Source organism: Scyliorhinus canicula, chromosome 11 (assembly GCF_902713615.1).
Source record: "Scyliorhinus canicula chromosome 11, sScyCan1.1, whole genome shotgun sequence".
Lineage (NCBI taxonomy): Eukaryota > Metazoa > Chordata > Chondrichthyes > Carcharhiniformes > Scyliorhinidae > Scyliorhinus > Scyliorhinus canicula.
Window position 1 is genome coordinate 142,519,317 of NC_052156.1, and position 19,432 is coordinate 142,538,748.

At 49.6% G+C, this 19,432-nt stretch overlaps 1 protein-coding gene across 1 annotated transcript in view; it reads right to left on the reverse strand.

Moving 5' to 3' along the window:
• The window catches only part of LOC119973445 (reelin-like), a 415,628-nt gene that overhangs the window by 243,980 nt on the left and 152,216 nt on the right, over nt 1–19,432 (reverse strand). The window contains 3 exon segments of the mRNA XM_038811578.1: nt 2,085–2,163; nt 16,287–16,311; nt 16,314–16,321. Of these exon segments, the coding sequence (XP_038667506.1) occupies nt 2,085–2,163; nt 16,287–16,311; nt 16,314–16,321 (112 nt within the window).

Here is a 19,432-nt window from a genome sequence, read left to right on the forward strand (position 1 = left end):
TTGTCACAAGCACTTCACAACCAATGAATTAATTTTGAAGTACAGTGTAGGGAAATATGGCTGTCAGATGCACTCAGAGCGAGGTGGTGACATAGAGGTTTGACACTGGACCTGTCATCCAGGGACCATGGGTAATGCTCCAGGGACCTGCGTTTGAATCCCAAATGTTGGGATTTAATTCCAATAAAAATCTAATGACGATTATTTTGTAAAAACCCATCTGGTCCACTAATGTCTTTTCGGAAAGGAAATCTGCTGTCCTTGTCTGGTCTGGCCTACATGTGATGTTAGATCCACAGCGCTGTGTTGACTCTTAACTACCTTCTGAAATGGCACAGTAAGCCCTCAGTTCATAGATTAACAGAATTTACAGTGCAGAAGGAGGCCATTCGGCCCATCGAGACTGCACCAGCCCTTGGAAAGAGCACCCTACTCAGGCCCACACCTCCACCCTATCCCCATACCTCCACCCTATCCCCATACCTCCACCCTATCCCTGTAATCCCACCTGGCCTTTTTCGGACACTAAGGGCAATTTAGCATGGCCAATCCCACTAACCTGCACATCTTTGGACTGTGGGAGGAAACCGGAGCACCCGGAGGAAACCCACGCACACACGGGGAGAAGGTGGCAGACTCCACACAGGCAGCGGCCCAAGCCAAGAATCGAACTCGGGTCCCTGGAGCTGTGAAGCAACTGTGCTAACCACTATGCTGCCGTGCTGCCCTTCAAAGGTAGTTAGGTTCGGGCAACAAATACTAGCCTTACCAAAAATGCAATCCTGTAAATGAATTTAAAAAAGGACAATCCCACAAACAGCAAATAACCAGATAATCGTTTTTTTTTGAGGAATTATTTACAGACAGGGGCTTTAACATCTTATCTGAAAATGCACCTTTAACAATGCAGTAGCCTTAGTTGTAACTACCACAGCCTAGACTGTGTATTCAATTGTGTATTGGGATTAAAACTCATTAACTACTGACTCACTTAGAATGCTGTCAACTGAACCAAGTACAGGAAATAAAACAATTACAGAACCAAAATCAACATACTCTGCATTTATTTGTATACCTAACACAAAAAAACATGTTAAGATGCTGCAGAACTCCCTACCTAACAGTGTAAGGAACCCTAACAGTGGAGGGTTTTACTGTGCCAAATACATATCTGACATTCCACACTGATAATCAGATTTCACCCAGGCCAGAGCTACATTGGGGAGTGAAGGGAAAAGGGGGAAAGCAGAAAAAACAGGAACATGGCGGAATAGAAGCAAGGGGTGTTTCGTAGAGCCAGCTACTTAAGCAAAAAGTAAAACGCGGAGAACTACCAAAATAAGATTGCTTAGATTTTGTGTGAAGTGAGCCATGAGCAAATGTGGGTATAAAAATACTGACAAATAGAATACAGTTTTGCTCTGAAGCTTGGTTTCAGGCATGCCCATCCCTACACACGCTACACATAGACCTGGGTGAATCTGTAGATCCCTGCACCTGCGCAAAGGGTAATAATCTGCACGTGTGCATGGGGCTGGGCATTTTCTCCCCACATCATTCCATTATTGGTGGCATAAGGTTCAATAATTTCTGCCCTATTCTCCGGAACTTCCTCCCTAGACCTAGTCACTTTGTAAACTCTCATCCTTACCTAAAAAGTTTAACTGAAACCTAATTTTCCATCCATGTGTTGGGATAACTGTCTTAACCCAGTTGCTTGACGTCTCCTTAACCTCAGTGAAGCACCTGGAGGATGCTTACTAAAGGAAGGTCACTGTATAAATGGAAATTATTAAAGACAGGAGGACTTGGCACACACCGTAACACCATAAGACGTAGGAGCAGAAGTAGGCCATTCAGCCCATTGAGTCTGCTCCGCCATTCATTGCGAGCAAATCTGACAATTTCAAGGAGATTTGAATATTTCTGTTGGCTGTGGGCTCACTAGCATTCACAGAAGAAGTAAGACAGATGCTCTCAGGTTCATGGCATATGTTGAAATAACCTTACTGATAATAAGCTCTTCAGTTCCACTCCAAACTACCAAGGTTAAACACTTTGTTTATATTTACAAGTGCACCTACCAGATGTCTGGATTCAGTTCCAGTTGTGCATATGAGTCAAAGTCATCTCGAAGAATCACACTGGTGCTGTGGATTTCAGCTAACAAAGAAAATAAAACCTAATTAATAAACAATCTATCACAAAGCAATTTTCTCTGAAAACATATATGCTGAGCTTGTCCAACAATGTCTCAAGAGCTCCGTCAATTTATTTCTTATTAAGAGAAAGCATGAATTTTTGTCACACAATTGTATTAAGCGCAATCCCCTGGAGAGTCAGCCTTGCCTCACTTTGGCCTGTGTTCAAAGCCAGTTTTTTTCAAGGACAGGATGCGTGCAAATCTCAGCCATAGAGAGTTATAGGGTTTTCATCTCCATGGCAACATTAGTTTGTTGTGGTTTATTCCTTTAAAATTTAAATGAATGCAAATGGTACCTCCAAAGGATAATGCCACGCAAGGCATGGAAGTGACTATGCCTCCATTAAAAATTGTGGTCTGCCAAGAGATGCAGGTTGTACTTTAGCATCTTATTATGCACCACTGCATGCCTATATTAGCATCCAATTGTGCTGTTACTCCCTCTCCTTAGGCCTGTAAAACATTTATTGAGCATGGTACCGGTTACAGTCTCTCCGAGAGTTACCAGAATAACCAAGCTTGTGGTTCACTTTTACAAGTCTGCCTATCCAACACATGATTGTATCAGCAAGGTTTCACAGAAAGAACGCACATACCTTTTTAAAATCTGGTCTCTCCTTTGAACATAAATACTTAAAATACGAGCTGGGACCTCACTTCACTGCATCAAATTTATACAGGCAAGGAAGTCAGTCTTAAAGAACTCATGTGGAATTCGAATAATGAAATTGCTGGAGCACCGAATAATTCCACCGTCGACTATTTATGTTCTGGCAAATATTATTTCTTGAACTATTGTGATTTTTATCGTTTATGAATGTAAAGTGTGTTCGTGTTGTCAGCTGGAACCTTCCCATTTCAGGTCAGTATTGAGTGCTTCCAGGTATAACACCACTAGATGCAGACTAAAACTCGCTTTCGCACAGCAATCTGCTTTGATCCACTGGCAAAAGGTCATCCTCTACTGCAACAGTGTGATATTTTCCTATTTCTCCCACCAAACCATCTATAGTCTGTCTGAGTGAGATTTCTAACTTGGTGCCTAACTAGGGGAAGCACATTGTGCTGTGTCACTAGACAAGTATTAAATATTTTTGTTAAACTAACATTCTTCTTGTTTTGGTATACCTAAATGACAGAACACCTCTTAGTCAAAAAGACAGTGATGCGGCATCTTCTAAGGCTACTACAAACTTTCCATGACTCCAACGAATGGTAAAGATGCAAGAGCAGTATCCTCTGATCTTTAACCTACTCTTCAGGAGTTTTGCCATCTCTGCTGATAACTCTGCTGAGAAAAATGGGTGTCTCATCAATCCATGATCTCGTACACTTAGAGATTACTAGCCTGCACTAGAGCACTTCAGTGTACTATTCATTTACAACATTGTAGGCACCACAAAACATCCATAAAATACTAAGCGAGACCACAGGAGAAATCACCACTACAACAACTTATATTTATACAGCGCCTTTAACATAAGGAAGCATCCCAAGGTGCTTCACAGAGCTTCATAAAACAAAGAACGACAGCAAGCCACACAAGGAAATGAAATGAAAATCGCTTATTGTCACGAGTAGGCTTCAATGAAGTTACTGTGAAAAGCCCCTAGTCGCCACATTCCGGCGCCTGTCCGGGGAGGCTGGTACAGGAATCGAACCGTGCTGCTGGCCTGCTTGGTCTGCTTTAAAAGCCAGCGATTTAGCCCGGTGAGCTAAACCAGCCCCAGGAGGTTAGATAAACCAGGAGGTTAGATGGCCAAAAGCTTGGGCGATGAGGTGGGTTTTAAGGAGTATTTTAAGTGATGAAAGTGAAGTAGAGGGAGACAGAAAAGTGGAGGGAGGGTACTCCAGAGCTTGGGAGTTAAAGAACTGAAGGCATGGTCACTAATGGTGGAACAATTAAAGTTGGGGATTCACAGGATACCAGAATTAGAGGCATGGGGATATCTTGGAAGGTGGTGATCCTGGAAGAGGTTCTAGAGATGCGGAAGGGTGAGCCCTTGGAGGGATTTCAAAACAAGACTGAGAATTTTAAAATCAAGTCGTAGTTTAAGTGAGAATCAATGTACGTTATTGGTTACAGGGGTGAATGATAGGGGAAGGGGACTTGCTGCGAGTTAACACGCAGGCAGGATGTGGGAGACCAGCCAGGATTGCGTTGGAATAATTGCAGCTAGAGGTAAGAAAGACGTTTCAGACGAATGACAGGACAAAGTCGGGCAATGTTACGGAGGAGGAAATAGTGTTGGTGATGACATGAATAAGAGGTAGGGTGGTGAAGATCAAGGAGAAATGCGAGGGGGAGCTGTGATGGGGAATGAATTGGAGAGTATGGAGTGAGGCACTGCATAGGGTAAACGGGACCTCCTCTTGTGCAAGGATGAGCCTGATACAGTTTAAGGTGGTGCACAGGGTGCATATGACTCGGGCGAGAATGAGTGGGTTCTTTCAGGGGGTACCAAATGAGTGTGAGAGGTGTGGGCTGGGACCAGCCAATCACGCGCACGGGGTTGCAAAAAATTGGGATGATTCTGGGCGGGAGTGTTCGTGTTCTTAGCCAGGATAGTGGAGGAGGAGGTGGACCCAGACGCTTTGGTGGCAATATTTGGGGTTTCAGAGAAGCTGGAGTTCATGGAGAGGAGGAAGGCCGATGTCGTGGCCTTCGCCTCTCTAATTGCACGGTGGCGAATTCTACTGAAGTGGTGGTCGGCATCGACACTGAGGGGTAGCGGCTTGGTTGGGTGACCTGTACGACTTCCTGCAGTTAGAGAGAAATATGAGTTCAGGGGCCCAGCAGAGGGGTTTGAGAAAAGTGGGGGATGTTTGTGACCGTGTTTGAGGAGCTGTTTGTTGCGGGGGGGGTGGGTGGAGGGAGGGGGAGGGGGGAGTGAAAAAGGGAAAAAGATTTGTACAGACTGTATAGTTGATTGCTGGGAAGTACGTTTCCCGGGGTGTTTCGTTGTTGTAACCTGTTTTGATACATGTTTGTAATAAAATACATTTTTTTTTTAAATGGAGAGGAGGTCGGAAGCTCATCTCACGATCAAATGTGACACCGACTTCTAATCAGATTGTTTTTAATCTCAAACAGCTGCCAGAGAGAGGGATGGAATCAGTAGCTAGGGAACGGAATTTGGAGCAGGAATTGAAAACAGTGGCATTGTTCTTCCCGTTATTGAATTGGAAATACTTTCAGTTCATCCAGCACTGTATGTCAGATAAACAGTCAGATAATTTGGCAAACGAGAGAGGCAATGCCTATAACAGATCTATTACTGAGCTAGAGTGGACCAAGGGGCAAACTGAATTAGCAGATACCGCTCTCCATTCATTGTGGCATTTGGAAGTATTTTGCATTTCAACAACAGCTCGTTGATATTTCAGGCTCCAATACGTTCTATTCTTGCTCATCAGTTTCCATCAGCAACCCTCTGCCTCCTCTAAAAAAACTTAGGGCAGGATTTTACGGCCCCTCCCACCGGCAGAATGTTACAGTCCAGCCATAGTCAATGCCCGTCTGAATGGCTCGCTGCATTTTACTGCCCCCGCCACGACGGTTCTGTAAAATTTAGCCTTTTGGATAAAGCAAATTTGATACGATATACATAGGAAGCACACTATCAACATTTGCTTAACCAGAGCTGTTGAAGACATCTAGAGGGCATGGGGATCAGAGTAGAGTGGGAAGATAGGTGACATGTGAAAATCAATGCAGAGAAGTGTTTTGGAATGTGAAATATGGAATGAGAGCAAATTCTCTTTCCAAAAATAAAAAAAATACTACATTTAGAGTGCCCAATAATTTTTTCCAATTAAAGAGCAATTTAGCTGGACCTATTCACCTAACCGGCACATCTTTTTGGGTTGGGGGTGAGACCCACGCAGACAGGGGAGAGTGTGCAAACTAGTCTACACGGACAGTGACCCAGGGCCGGGTTTAAACCCGGGTCCTCGGCGCAGTGCTAACCACTGCGCCACCGTGCCGCCCACAAGAGTATATTCTCAATAGAAAGATTTGGGGGGAGAGTCAGAGTATAAATACATAATTCCCTGAAGGTCCAAGTGTGCGTAAATAAAACCATTAAAAGACCACTAACGTTTTAGGGATAATGATCAACTTATACAAGGCTGTAGTTAGGTCACTGTTTTTGCTGAAAATCTTGTACGCCCCATAATAGAAATGCCATTTAAATCATAGAAAACATGTCGCTTAAATTCACTAAGATGATACTAATTTGAAACTTATTTTTTCATTACGACACTGACCTACTTGCAATGTATTCCAGCAATTTAATCTGCTGCATTTAAAACTTTTCCTCTTTCCTATCAAATTCCACGTAGTATTTCAAAAATCTGCAACAACTTTGTGCAGCCCCCAAAAAGACCAGATTTTGCAAAATGGTGGTCCCTGCAGGAGGGAGGTGATGGTAGCTAGCATGCTGCATGTCCTTCAACAACTGAATTAGTTGGAAGGCCAAGATCAGGGAGAAGCACTCAGAATGGATACTAACCAGCAGGAACCTTGCAACCCTGAACAGCTTCACTCTGTTCCCTCAAGAAGCTGTGCAAGCCTTGAGTGAGGCTGCAATAGATGGTGCCATGTCTTTGGTTGCAAGGCTCAAGACAACAGGTTCAGTCTAGTGTGTATTAGGAGCAGCATGCATGAATTATCCAAAAAGGTGCCACTATGCACCTCAGATATCACCCGTTCTGTTTGGTCAAATGCAAAGTATGAATGAGTGCGTTGCATTTTCTCAGCCATCTACAGAGGATGGCAAGGACAGTAGAGACACCAAGCACCGGATAGTGGGCGAGATTCTCCGGACTCACGACGGGTCGGAGAATAGCGGGCGTCGGAAATTTTTACGGCGACGCTGTTCCGACGCCCTCCCGCTATTCTCCGAACCCCGCAAATTGTCGGAGTCGCGTTTCCCGACAAACGCCTCCTTCCCGCCCCTGACACGACCAGAATCGCCACTGAGAGCCCCCCCGCTATTCACCGGCCCGGATGGGCCGAAGTCCCGACGTCATGGCGCCCTGTTTGGACGTCGTGAAACACACCTGCTTTTTAAATTCGTCAACCAGTCGGCCTGGCTGACGACTGCTTGGAGGAGGTCAGGGCACCACTCTGCGCACCGCTCAGCGCACCGTTCAGCGCACCGCTCAAGTCTGGCCACAACGGGAAGGCATCCCTGGGAACGGGAGGGGGTCCAGAGCGGGGGCAGTGGGGGGGAGACGGGGGAGGCAGTGGGGGAGACGGGGGAGGCAGTGGGGGAGACGGGGGTGGCAGTGGGGGAGACGGAGGGGCAGTGGGGGAGACGGAGGGGGCAGTGGGGGGAGACGGGGAGGCAGTGGGGGAGACGGAGGGGGCAGTGGGGGAGACGGAGGGGGCAGTGGGGGAGAGGGGGAGGCAGTGGGGGAGACGGAGGTGGCAGTGGGGGAGACGGAGGGGGCAGTGGGGGGCGACGGAGGGGGGGGGTTAGGTAGAGAGTGAGCCGTCCAACCCCGTAACAAAATGTCTGCCACCATGCCATGGTGTGCAGGTGACGAGGACACGGCCGCTGGTTCCCCTGTGGCTTCCGGCCACAGGCCACTGACGCACCCGTGAGGAGGCCATAGTTTACTGGCCGTTGGATGCAGAAAGTGACCAGGGGTTAGGCTGACCGCGTGTCAGCAGCGCGACCAGGCCACCGGGACACACTGGTATCCCATGGCTGGCGGCTGCCGAGGTGTCGACTAACGTCCGTCTAACATGTCCCGTTTCTCTGCGCCCCACCACCCTTCTGTAGGTTAGCACGATGCATGGGAACAGAACGGCTATGTTCTGCGCAGTGGTTGGGGCAGCTCTACTGGATTTGGAGATGCAGCAGCATCCACACCCACAACCCGCAGTGGCTGCAGGGCCAGCTGCAGCAGCAGAGGGAAGGGCCGAGGAGTTGCCAGTCGTCGAGCAGCATGGGGGGGGGGAGGAGGAGGAGGAGGAGGAAGAGGAAGAGGAGAGAGTGAGGGTGCAGCCACGGCGTCAGAGGCGACGACCAAAGCCGAGGGTGTACCGTGTCCGGGTCTCTTTCCTAACATGCCGGACATCACCTGCAGGAGAAGACTCCGGCTGAGTAGGCAGACGGTGATACATATCTGCGAACTCCTGTCGCACCTCGCCCCACGTGGAACGGGGGGAGGACACGCGATCCCGGTAGCCATCAAGGTGACGGTCGCTCTGAACTTCTATGCTACCGGCTCCTTCCAGTCTCCGAGCGGGGACGTCTCTGGGATCTCCCAGTCATCGGTGCACAGGTGCATCCGGGATGTGACCGAAGCCCTCTATGCCATCGCCGATCGCTACATCACCTTTCCCGAGGACCGAGCAAGTCAAGACTCACGAGCCCGTGGATTTGCCAGTGTGGCCGGGATACCGAGGGTTCAGGGGTCAATCGACTGTGTTTCACATCCCCATGCGCCCGCCTGCTGTGGACAGGGACGTGTTCACAAACAGGAGGGGGGACATACTCCATTAATGTCAAGGTGGTATGCGACCCCCCAATGAGGTTCATGAACGTCTGTGCAAGGTTCCCAGGGAGTGTGCATGACTCCTACATACTAGCGCAGTCGTTCATCCCTGCGATGTTTGAGGGACGTCCCCCCGGCTGAGGGGCTGGTTGCTAGGTGACAGGGGTATCCGCTGAGGTCGTGGCTGATGACGCCGATACGGAGGCCTCAGACCAATGCGGAAAACACGATAAACGAGGCCCCATGCAGCAACCAGGGGTGTGGTGGAGCGCTGCCTTGGCCTCCTGAAAGATGAGATTCAGGTGCCTGGACCGCTCCGGAGGGGCCCTGCAGTACCAGGCCGACAGGTCGCTCGCATGTAGTGGTCTGCTGTGCGCTGCACAACATCGCGATGCAGAGGGGAGATGACCTGTTGCAGGAGGCGGAGGGAGAAGCTAGTGGCAGTGGTGCCAGCACAGAGGAGGAGGAGGAGGAGGAGGAGGAGGAGGAGGAGGAGAGGAGGAGGACGCTGGCGGAGTGGCGGGCGCAGCACGCAGACACGACCCAGGTGCTGGTGATGTCCAGGAGGCGGCACGACGGACCCGGCAAGGACGGCGGGCACGCGACGCCATGGTGGCAGCACGGTTCACGCATCGCATGTGACGTCCCCGATGAACACCAAACCACCACCTGCATCGCTAGTCATGCAGAGGGTCACCACACAACTGCCACCACCACACCCCCCCCCCCCTCAGTGTACACTGCTCCACTTCGACATGACGCTTATCACTGGGTCCAGACGGAATGGCACAACATTGATGGCTGTGTCAGCGGGTGTGATCAGTGCCATGTGGAATGATGACAGCCCGCTCTGCGAAGAGCTGTGAGCTCAGAATCGTTAGAGAGAGTCTGACCCATGGCAATAGCTGAACCATCCACCTTGGTGGCCGCTGAGTTCGTCACTGACACTCCATCACGTGCCCGCGTGGGCTAGCTGTGGGAGGGGGGTAGGGCAGGGACTGCACCCGGCACCGAGGTTTCACCACCCGTCAACCCCAGCGACACTCGGTCACCATCACGAATCCTGTGGCTGTGGAACAATCACACGGTATTACAAGTAAGGTGGAACAGTGCGTTTAATATTAACAATTATTTACAGGTTCCCTAGCCCCTACAACTAAACTGTGCCCTTCACCCGTGCCAACTTACTCAGTGTCTATCTTAGTTGCCTTACGGGCCCTACCACTACGTCTAAGTGAATCCCCAGATGATACAGCAGGAGTGGAGGAGGATTGCTGCGAATCGCCCCCCTTGACTCGTTTCTCCTTGGCCAAGCGTTTCCTGGGCGACCCGGCCTTGATGGGCCAGGCTGCTCTGCGGGCGTCTCGGGTGACATTGTGCCACCCTGCTCTGCCTGCTGCCCACCCGATGCACCAGGGATGGACGGGGGGAGGCAGAGAATTCCGGGACGTCCCGTGATGGAGTTAATGGGACGGGCCCCGAAACCTCCTCCTCCCTCGGGGAGCCCGGTGGCCCCCGGGCCTCACTTTGGGACAGAGGTGCGAGCGGGGAGGTTCCCCGTCGCACCACCGACACCTGGCGCTGCCAGTCCTGGAGGCCTGCAACGGTATCCACCAGGATCCGAAGGTTTGCAGAGACGGAGTCCAGGGAGTTAGACATTCCCGCCAGGGACTGTGCGATCTCAACCTGATTGTGCACGACGCCATCCAGCACATGTGTCAGGCGGTTGATGCTCTCGGCGACTGACTGCTGCGACTGGCCAATGACCTGCTGAGACTCGGCCATGGCCCGCAGGGCGCCGGCAATGTCGGTTTGGCTCTGGCACATTGCTGCCTGTGAGAGGGCAACCCTGTCCAGGGCCGAGGATGACGCGTGCACATTAATCCCAACGTCTTGCATAACCTGACCCATTGCCTCCACCGCGGATGCCACCCGTGCGGTGTCGGACTGGGTCTCTGCCATGAGCGGCACCACTCCCTGCTCTTGGACGCGGATCGACTCCTCTAACAGCGTCTGCAGAGTCTGGAAGGAAGCCCTCATCCCGTCATTGTTTCCCTGGGTTTCCTGAGGCATCGGCTGTCCGGGTGGGTTGAGAAACTCCAGGAACTCCGAAAACGTCTGGGAGCCAGCTGCATCCTGGGCCTGGTCTGGCCTCCACGAGTCCGGGCCCTCTGTTGCTCCGACCTCCACCTGCTGTACCTGCTCATCTGTGATGTGCCAACCAGACTGTGCCCCAGGAGATCTCACTAATAGGCCCGCGGGGTGTGTATCTCTGGGATGATGGAAGTGGTGGGAGAAAGCAGTGCCGCAAGCCCGACGCTCTCAATGGTTAGGTCCTCGTCCAGGGTGTGGGGCCGCTCAGCGACAGGAGGGTTGTCCCTGGCCATTTCTGGTGGTGGTGGTGGACCTCGAACCCTCTGTGCGTCCTGGTCCGCAGATTGAGTTGGGGCAGATAGGGCTGCCCGCTGATCGGGCACCCTCTGTTGTGAGGCCCCGGGTGAGGTGGCGGCAGATTCCTGTCTCCGTCTGGAGGCAGACGGCCCTGGTCGTTCGGCATCACGTCCTAGGGAAGAGAATGAGACGGGTTATTTCGATTTGCTCGGCAGGCCGCTGGACGGTCCCAGTGGGCAGGGTGTGTGAAGGGACAGAGGATGGGGAGGTGTCCCAGTGGGCAGGGTGTGTGAAGGGACAGAGGATGGGGAGGTGCCCAGTGGGCAGGGTGTGTGAAGGGACAGAGGAGGGGGGGGGGGAGGGTGTTTGTCAGGGAGGGTTGTCTCACTTGCTGCAGTTCCGCCAACCTCGCATTGCGCGATATCGTGGGTGGCAGACCCCCCAACAAGGTCCAGTGCCCTCTGTTCAAAGGTGCTGAGGGGTGCATGGGCGAACCCCCTCCAGTCTTTGTGCCGCTCACGGTGGTTATGACCGGACCTTGGCCTGTTGGGGAGGAAACATAGGTAGATCATTACAAAACGGTAGGTATCAGAAGTCCGTTCTGATACTGGCACAGTTTGGGGGGGGGGCAAGTTGTCATCAGAATGATTGCATCTCTCCTCGGGCAGAGGCTGGGTCTGTGACAACTTTGTGAACCACCCTCAAATAACTCTGCCCCAATCCCTCTACCTCCCCCCCCCCCCACCCCCCCCCCCCCCCCCCCCGGGCAGTAAGGGGGAGGGATGGTTGTGACTAGGGGGCACCTCATGGCACTTACCCTGGCATGACCTGGCGAGGGTCGTGTAGCTTCTTTCGGCACTGCTCTGCTGAGCGAGGGGTCTGCACCACAGCACTGACGGCAGCAGCCAAGTCAACGCCAGGCCTGGCCGTACCGTGCTGGCAGGTTGGCGATAGCCCCTCTCGTGGGCGGATGATTGCCCCTCCTCTGCTCCACGGCATCGAGCAGCCCCTCGACGTCTGCATCAATAAGCGAGGTGCAGCTCGCCTAGGCTCCGACATCCTGCCCCGACAGATTCTGTGGTCGCCCGCAGCACTTTTTACGGCGTCGGGCGGCGTACACATGGGCGGGTTCCGTGTCGTCGTCGCGTTTCGTCGTCATCACGCACGTAATTGACGCGGCCGCGCTGCTAGCCCATTTCCAGGAAGTGAATCGGTCGGGAAATTGAAGCCTTCGCGACCGTCAGTAAAACGGTCCCGATTTTACGACCGTTTGCGACTTCCGCGGGTGCGGAGAATTTCGCCCAGTGTTCTTGGAGATTGGGTGTTCTTTGTGTTTCTTGTACACAGGATGGATGTCGCAGTGTTCACAAGAACCACACAAGCTAAGTTCAATAACAAAACTAACATTTATTACACTACTTAATATACAGCTCGACCACTTACTTCTATAGCAAGCAATAATCTACTAAACTACAATCTACTCATACTTGTCTCGTGCACTCTGTCTTAAACTGTACTCTGCTCTCTCCTACACTCTTTCCCCCTCTCTCCTGCACTCTCCCAGAAGCCTGAGAGTCAGTCTTTTTTATAGGTCTGTTCCCAGCTCCACCTAGTGGTCAATTATGATATTACATAACCATTTATATACTAGACATGCTACATAATGTCACAGGAGACTCCTTGACTGCTGCCATCAAGACTTTAGACATCTACTTGTTGCTAGACTAAAAAGACTCAGTGAAACAGTAATGATCACAGATGCCTTAATCCACTTTAAAGATACCCGATAGATTATTCTCAAAACCAGCTGAGCCTCTGGATGTCGTGTCCAGCACCAGTGGTTATGGTGCTGAAGGGCAACCCCATGTAGTTTCCTTTCAAGGTGGACACAAACCTTCCCAGCACAGCCAGATATCACATATAATTGAGAAAATGTCCGAGAATGCCAGGTGACATACTGGCAGCTATGCTGTTGTTGTTCTTGTTCACAGTTCCAGTTGTCCATGGATTTCTGGGATCCCTGTACCCAGAGGGTCAGAGCCATGAAAACACCAAAGGCTCACAGCACCAGCTTTCCTGCCAGCACAAATACTGCCCTCACTGACAGACCAGGAAGGTTAAGGGATACGAACGGGAAAGCATTAGGGGTAGGCAATAGAGAAGTTCAGTTTTGTGTAGGCAGGTCAGTACATTATTGAAGCTTAGTGTTTCACATCTGCTTGGCAGGGTGACGACAAAACGGTGTCGACTGGTGGGCAAGCTGTCGAGTTGGCAAGGGCAACAGGAATATGGTGTTTGTGAAGACTTCACTATTTGGGATATCATAGTTGGATGAAAGATGATAGGTGTATGTAGGTATCACTTATATGAAGTATCTCTGAATGGCAATGTTTTGAGCTCGCATTCCTGCTTGAGCATCATAATCCTCCATCACTTTTCCTACTGATCTATTGTTGTTCGACTCCTCCAGCTGCAATCCTCACCTGTCATGGAACAACATGCAGCAGACAGTCATGAGCAATGGGCCAAACGATTAATCAAAGTATTGGAATCATTGTTTGAACATCCCAATGGAGTGCTCCCACACTTTCTTAGTTGGTGGCATGGGACTCTTACATCTACGTTCTGTAGAGGTTTTTAATTGGGGTCAGGGGACATGGGTGCAAAGGGTAACCCTAGTCCAAGAGCCATCTGGACATTCTCTTAGCAGCTTCAAACAGATTAAAAAGCATTGTGGGTTCCACCCTGGATAATGCTCATTATTATGTCGGGTGACATTATTGTGCTCAGAAAACTACTTCCCATATTAATGGTTGGTTAACTCGTCCTGTTTACAATGTGCATTCGGCGTGTTCTGAGGAGGCCATGGGGGCCAGATTGAGTTCCGTCAAAAATGCCCCTGGATTTGGAAGGATGCCAGGTTGTAAATATTCTTTGCCCTTTACAGTTGTTGTATCTTTTCCCTGAGAAATTGATAAAGTTGTTTCCTCGCTGGTTAAACATAACATTCGCACTTGCTTGATATTGGGGAATGAACTGCAGGCTGGCTTATCGGATACAAGGCCATTACAATGGTCTGGAAGGATCCTGGTAACAAGAACATTAAATGCAATGATGATTTTGACATCTTAAATGCTGACTTTAAGGTCAGGAAAAGCTCCATTAGTGTGTTTACAGAGGCACAGGAGACAGTCTTAATCTGACAGTGAGACAATCCAAACACATTAGCTCGGAGAGCAGTGGTCAGTGTACACTTAGCATCAGAGATATCTTTGGATCTGCAGATGATGTGTCCTCTTCATACAGCAGTAAGGAAGTAGATGCAGCAACTCCCATCATCCTAAACAGTCTACGTGCTACCCTCGATTGTCCACAACTATTTGCCACTATTTGCATGACCAATACTCAACAAGCCCACCCTGCATCATAGAATCATAGAATAAAATCATAGAATTTACAGTGCAGAAGGTGGCCATCTGGCCCATCGAGGTCTGCACCGACTCTTGGAAAGAGCCCTCTACTTAAACCCATGCCTCCACCCTATACCTGTCACCCAGTAACCCCACCTCACTTTTTTGGACCCTAAGGCCAATTTATTCATGGACAATCCACCTAACCTGCACATCTTTGGACTGTTGGAGGAAATCGGAGGACCCAGAGGAAACCCACGCAGACACGAGAGAACGTGCAGACTCTGCACAGGACAGTGACCCAAGCCGGAATGCAAACCTTGGGACCCTGGAGCTGTGAAGCAACTGTGCTAACCACTCTATGTGCCCATCAATAACACGCCGCCATGGGCCTTCAGCAGGTGAGGTCTGGCTTTCCCATCCTCATTGGGGAGAGTCTTTCCCTCAAGAGCTGGCAGCTATTCTGATTGGCCAGTATGCTTTAGCACTCCCAGCAGTGCCAGAACTCAGTAGTGGCCAGTACTGGTACTGCAAAACAGGACCCGAAGAAGAAGGAACATGTCCGGAATGAGTACGTGTCTGGGCTTTAGGGAAGAAAGGGATTAGGCAATGTAAGGAGTGGGGTGAGGGAGATGGGATGTGGGTTTGGAAGCCATACAGGACAGTAACAAAATAGAGTGGTAAAACCTTGGGTGGGGGGGGGGGGGGGGGTGGGGGGGGGGGGGGTGCTTCCAATGTGAAAATTGCTCCTGCAATAGGATGTGAGGATGTGACCCTCCTTCCCACCTTTTAATCAGTTGAGTTTTTAAAAAAAGGCCTACCCACTCCCACCCACCTACCCATGCCAACCATATTATGATGTGGACAGCATAATCTTTGGATCAATTGTCTTATTAACAGCTCAAGTGCCCATTAATCATCTTTTAAAAATGCGAAGTGGAGCTGCCAATTCTGGGCAGGTACCGTCACCTACCATATATGGGTGAGCTTGGGGTGTTGGGCAGGAAGGCTATGATGTTACCCATCTGCCCTATTTTTACATGCCCCTGGCACACCCCCATGCCAAAACCCCTGGGCCCACCCCCTGCCAAAACCACACCTGGTTCAGGTGGGAGAGGGGTGGTGGTGGAACAACCATCCCAATGGCAATTAATGCTTCTGGACAGGATCGGAAGACTAAAGGATAAATGAGGAATCATTATAAACCGCCTCCCCATTTAAACTCCAGCATATTGACCTGGGTTTAAATTATTATTACGGCTACAAACTAGGAGCATTTTATAACTGCCTCAGTACAGAATCTCCATTTTGATAAGCCTGGAAGTATCGTCCATTGATAGTGGGACTATAGGTTGCTAAACACAATGAAAGATTCCAAGTCCATTAATGTTATAGTTTTAATAATACTATTTTTGAATAGGTCTTCCTTTACCTGAGTGTATTGCCTGCGCATTGTGGTGTAGATTGACTCTCCAGAACCCACAACGATTTGATGACATCTTTTAGACGCGGGAAAGAGCCCTTGCTGATTAGCCATACAGTGGCATGCTATAACGATTACATATAAATGATGCACCTCTGCTAAACATGGACACAAGTTAAATTGGCAAAGAGAGCAACGCGGGCCAAAGCAAAACAAAGTACATATGGTGAACCTGCTCAATTAAATCTTCAGTTATGTCCGTAAAGATGTCAAAAACACATCTTGATAACAATGGGTTACTGGAAGACTTCAGGCAACATTCACGTTGTGTTGAAATATTCTCACTTACCCAGTTTAGGCCGTAGGGGTGATTTCAGGTGGGAGCTGTGGGATGAGAACAAAACAGATAAGCTATGTTAATGTTAGGCAAATGCTATTTTCTTCCGACGTAATGATCTCATGTGTAAATAATTTACAACTGAACATTTTTCATGTACAGTATTCTCCAGGGAGAAATGGTAATTTTAGGATATGATGTGAATTCATGATGAAGCTATTTTGTTCTGAAGAATTTGATTGCTTGACGATCCAAGTTAACTTTAAGAACAGCCGTTAATGGTTTGGGAACTGAGGGCAGTTGAATTTTTGTTTAAGAGAACCACTATTTGACTTAAGTGAGTTATGGATGTTCAGCTGGAGCATTTTGAATTAGAAGCTTTTTAAAAACCCCAGTGCCTAAAGAAGTCCGCCTTCACCCAGGACCAGGAATTTGCCAAATGGGGAATCATATTGATGACCCTATGCCGGCAGAAAAATGCAAGGTGCCCGAATACGGCAGCTTCCGAATAAATCGTAATTGTTTAGCAAGGAAAAACCCATCGATCAGTTGACAAATCAGCTTACAACGGTTTTGTTTATTAATGAGTGTACGAATTACTTTTAAGACTGAATTAAAACAAGAGTCGCAAATTATGTCAATCCTAACTACCTATACAGACCAATGCTGAAAACGATATAAAATATAAATGAATCCATTGTTTAATGTCGACGCAACTTTGAGGGTGCTGTCCAAATCGATTCTTTACTCTCACTTCGTTTCCCCACTCCTTTTAAAGTGTAGCTGCTTTCTAGAATTAAGGTTCACTGATAACTGTAAGTCTCCAGGATCTCACTCCAATCTGGTCTTGCAGGCGTCGGTCTTTTTAGTGAGAAGTCCACTAGGATATTTGACTGTGGACAGCATCACACCCGAGTCTTGATCTTCATTTCATCTGGTACCGTCAAATACCATGCACCCGTCAATAAAGCTTACTGGGCAATGATCACATAGGTGCACAGATTCATTCCCCTGCGTTCCTGTGAAATAATACCATGGGATCTTTACTTGCGACTAAACAGGAAGATGGTGCCTTTGTTTAACATTGTGTGCAATAGACGTTACCTCCAACACACAGTGCTCCCTCTATACTGCACTGGAGTAGAGAATGGAGGAGTGGCCATTTCGGGTGGGCCAGACTAGAGGGAAGCTTGGTGGCAGGGAGATATCTAAGTTAGGAGGAGATGGCGGACCTTAATAGAGAGTGGGGTTCAGATCCCCCCCCCCCCCCGGTTAGGATAGCAACGTGGAGCATGCAGGGGCTGAATGGTCCAGTTAAACAGTCCTTGGGTGTTTGTACACTTAAAAGGTTTGAGGGCAGATGTCATCTCCCTTCAGGAGACACACCTGCGAGTTAAGGACTGGATGCAACTCAGAAAGGGATGGTTGAGGCAGACTTTCCACTCGGGGTATGACTCCAAGTTGAGGGCGGGTGGTGCAATTCTGTTCAGTTATAGGGTATTTCTGGTGGCCCGGGAGGTGTGGGATTCAGGAGGGACGCTCGCGATGGTGGGAGGGGTTCTTGGCGGGGGCAACCGGTTGTTTTAGTAAATGTCTGTGCGCTCAATTGGGTCAACACGGACTTTGTCAAGAAGAGTTAGCATCTATCCGGGACCTTGGATTCACATCAGCTGATAATGGTGGGGTACCAATTCGATTGCATGTTGGACCCATGGATTGGCCGAGCCCCATGTCAGTGACCAAGGTCAGGTATGGCGAAGGAGCTGGGGGTATTTTATGGCCAGATTGGGGAGGTGGACATATGGAGGTTTAGGCATCCGGGAGAGAGTGAGTTTTCCTTCTTCTCCCATGCACATCGGGTGGGTATACTCCCGTACTGATTTTTTGTGGGGGAAGTTGGTATACTCTGGATCGTGGGGATGGAATACGCAGCGATAGTGATTTTTGATCATGTGGCCCATTATGTGGATGTAAGGTTCGAAGCGTGCTGGGGCTCAGAGACCTGAGTGGAGGTTTGATTCAACACTCCTTGCAGGTTAAGAAGTTCAGCGAGAAGGTAGCCTCAGTGATAAAGGATTACGTGGAGCTTAACCCAAACAGGAAGGTCTCTCCCTCCACATTTTGGGAGGCATTGAAGGTGGTGGTCCGAGGAGGGTTAAATCTTACTAGGCCCACTGGGTCAAAGTAGAGAGAGCAGAGAGACAGAGGTTGGTGGATGCCATTGTGGAAGTGGATCAACAATACTCGGTGGCCCCCGACTAGGGAGCTGTCGGCAGAATGGAAGAAATTATAGAGAGAGTTTGACCTAGTGATGACAGAGAAAATGGTGGGTCAGCTTTGTTGCTCAAGGGGTGCTTTATGAATATGGGGAGAAGACTAATTGGCTGCTAGCCCATCAGTTGAGGCAGCAGGCGGCTACACGGGAGATTGCAATTGTGAAGGATAAAGGAGGAGGGTTGGTGACAATGCCAGAGAACATTAATGAGGCGTTTGAAGCCTTCTATTGAGGGCTGTATAAATCTGAGACCTGGGGGGAGGATGTGGAGATGGGGCAATTTTTAGACGGGTCGGTGCTCCCGTTTGGAGAGAGGGACGGGACAGGGACTGGAGGCACCATTCGGGTTGCAGGAGATAATGAGTGTATAGGGGTTGGTGCAGGTGGGGTAGGCACGAGGCCGAATGGCTTTCCAGTAGAATTTTATAAACAATTTTTGACAGAGTTGGCGTCCCCATCTCCTGGGTGTGTATAGTTGACTCGCTGGCACAGGGGGGATTGCTGGCCCCACTTGCTATTGAGCAAGCGTCAATCTCTTAAATCCCAAAGAAGGATAAAGACCCAACAGTGTGGGTCTCATAGGCCCATCTCCCTGCTGAATACTGATGTGGAAATACTGGCTAAGGTGTTGCCAAGGCAGCTGGAGCAGTTTGTGCCAGAAGTGGTCTCTAAGGATTAGAAGGGGTTTGTTAAGGGGCAGCAGTTGAAGAGCAAATAAGGAGACTGTTGAATGTGTCAATGACCCTGTCAAGGGGTAAAACGCTGGGAGTTATTATATCAATGGATGTGGAGAAGCCTTTTGACCGGGTAGACTAAAGGTAACTGTTTGAGATCTTGGACGGTTTGGGTTTGGGCCGGCGTTCATTTCATGGGTGCGTTGCTG